The sequence below is a fragment of the Triticum aestivum genome, chromosome 3B (assembly GCF_018294505.1).
Source record: "Triticum aestivum cultivar Chinese Spring chromosome 3B, IWGSC CS RefSeq v2.1, whole genome shotgun sequence".
Classification (NCBI taxonomy): domain Eukaryota; kingdom Viridiplantae; phylum Streptophyta; class Magnoliopsida; order Poales; family Poaceae; genus Triticum; species Triticum aestivum.
Genome location: NC_057801.1, coordinates 464493409 through 464495891, shown reverse-complemented (window position 1 = coordinate 464495891; position 2483 = coordinate 464493409). Strand labels below are relative to the sequence as shown.

General features: G+C 39.1%; 1 protein-coding gene across 1 annotated transcript in view; it reads left to right on the top strand.

The window, feature by feature from the left end:
- Positions 1-2166, top strand: part of LOC123070384 (mitochondrial carrier protein CoAc1) — a 4533-nt gene extending 2367 nt beyond the window's left edge. The window contains exons 4-7 of the mRNA XM_044493588.1: positions 494-623; positions 794-978; positions 1084-1215; positions 2048-2166. Of these exons, the coding sequence (XP_044349523.1) occupies positions 494-623; positions 794-978; positions 1084-1215; positions 2048-2152 (552 nt within the window). The 3' untranslated portion in view covers positions 2153-2166. The remainder of the gene's footprint in view (positions 1-493; positions 624-793; positions 979-1083; positions 1216-2047) is intronic.
- The last annotated feature ends 317 nt before the right edge of the window (positions 2167-2483 follow it).

Below are 2483 nucleotides of genomic sequence, written 5' to 3'. Positions count from 1 at the left end.
AAGGCTTAATAATTTTGTTTGAAGTCAAATGTGCAAAGTTTGACCTAAGTTCAAACTTTGCACCGTTTGACTTAAGACAAAAATTTATACACCTTCTTTTGAAGCATTGAGGCAGTACTTTTGTAGGTTCAGGAGGTCAACACCTGATACGTTGCTCAGGGGATTACCTAAGCATTTTTGTAAAGTACATTGCATAAAGTGTATTCCTGCTCAAGTGTTTGTATTATGCTGCTGTGAGATAACAACACCTATCTGTGCAAGTTCACGGACTAGTAAACTAGTAAATCACATTACCACTAGAAAATGGTGCCTAAACTCTGAACTGTCCATCAGTCATCTCTTGTGAACAAATATGTTGTTCCTTCAACACATTCTTTTTTCTGGGTTCTAGTAGTAGTGATGTTCCCAAATTCTAGGAAGATCCCTTGTGTTTGAATTGCTATTCTTTTTACTTCCATTCTGTTGTGTTGAATTTGTTTTACATTGCTTACAGGTTAATAACACAGATCAACCTAGCAATGGTTTGAAAAGGCCAATTGCTCCACCATCATATGGAGGAATAAAAGATGTCTTCAGAGGTGTTTATTCAGAAGGTGGAGTGCGAGCCCTGTATCGTGGAGTAGGTATGGATAGAGTCTTACAGCCATGCTATACCACTAGTACTTAAACACCATCTATACTTGCTGTGAGCTATATATATTCTTATTCTTTTGTGTCTAGATAATTTTATTACCTTTATTTTCGCTGTGGTTGTTATACTGTTGATGCCTCAATCTGAACTATTTGCATTCAGGTCCAACGCTAATGGGAATACTTCCCTATGCTGGTCTTAAATTCTACATATACGAAGGGCTGAAGGCACACGTACCTGAAGATTACAAAAATTCTGTCACATTAAAACTATCCTGTGGTGCTGCAGCTGGTTTATTTGGACAGACTTTAACCTACCCATTAGATGTAGTCAGGAGACAAATGCAGGTACTTCATTTGTTCCATATACCACCTCGTACTTTTAGATGATCATTTTAAATGTTCTTAACAAACCTGTCAATTGTTCATCACTTTTTATTTGCCTCTTTTTAGGTTCAAAGTCATCTGCAGCATGATCAGTCTGGTGGCCCACGAATAACAGGTACATTCCAGGGGCTTAAGATCATCAAACAAACACAGGGATGGAGACAATTATTTGCTGGTCTGAGCCTCAATTATATCAAGGTAGTCCTGGTGACGGTTACACATTTAGTTTTCTTTTACAGTTCCGATTTTGTTTTCTACTTGCACTTCAAAAGGTGCACATTTAGTTTTGAACACGCTAGACAATCTTGGATGTCTATGTTGCTCCAGCCAATTAGGTTAACTCCTTGATAGTCTGAATATTTTAGGAGGTACTCTGTTCTGCTGTTTTAGCCTGCCTGAATTGCACTTCCATTCACAGGACATGATAGTAAGAAAGAAAATTAAGTGTCTCACAATTTTGTTGAATGCCCTTGGGGCATGTTCAGTTTGGTAGGGATCTGCTGGGATTAAAGGGGATTTGTAGGAAATTGAGCTAAATCCCCCTTAATCCCTGCAAACCCGGATAGGCCGTTAAGCAATCTGTACAGCCTTCTTGTGAACCCTTTGCCAGCGAACAGTTGCCGTTGCTCTGGCTGATGCTCGGTAACCTTGTCTGGAATGTGGCATTTCTGTTGTGTTTTAAATTACACAGAAGCTTATTTTTTTGCATCTGTGACTTGATGTCTCATTGACATATAGGTCCATATCCATGCATTAGTCCCACAGCTAGCACAAAGATGCTTCCCGGTGGCTCTTATATGGCATCCCCAAATTCTTTTGTGTTTAACTCGATATAATTGGTGTATCCTTGGACAGAAGCAACATTATTAAATCACATGCTTTGCTTTGTTTTCCAGTTTCTGGTACCTGTCCATGAAATGTTTTAAGCTAAAAGCCGTGCCTGTTGGAGAGTGTTCCTTCATGTCATGAAGGAAATTTGCAGTTCACATGAGTATAATTTTTCTCATGTTAAATACTGGCGATTTTGCAGGTGGTACCCTCAGTGGCTATTGGTTTCACCGCATACGACACAATGAAGCATTTGCTGAAGATACCTCCGAGAGAGAGCATAAAGCCTGAGCAAGGTTCTGCTTGAAGCTTCTATCCACAGAAGAAAGGCACATCTATGAAGTGCCAGTCGGAGGCTTCAAGCCTCATCAAGACTGTTATTCTCCCTCCGTAAAGAAATATAAGAGTGTTTAGATCACTACTATCTAAACACTCTTATATTTCTTTACAGAGGGAGTACGTAGTAATTGTGTTGCATACTTACCCCACCTGACATATTCTTTTCGTTATATTTTTTCGAGTTCATTTTTATTTTTTCACCAACATGTATACTTTACCCACTAGGTGGAATGTTGTCACTGGATAGTACTATTTGATGATGAAATTGCAGATACGCGAAACAGACTTGCAGTGCTTGT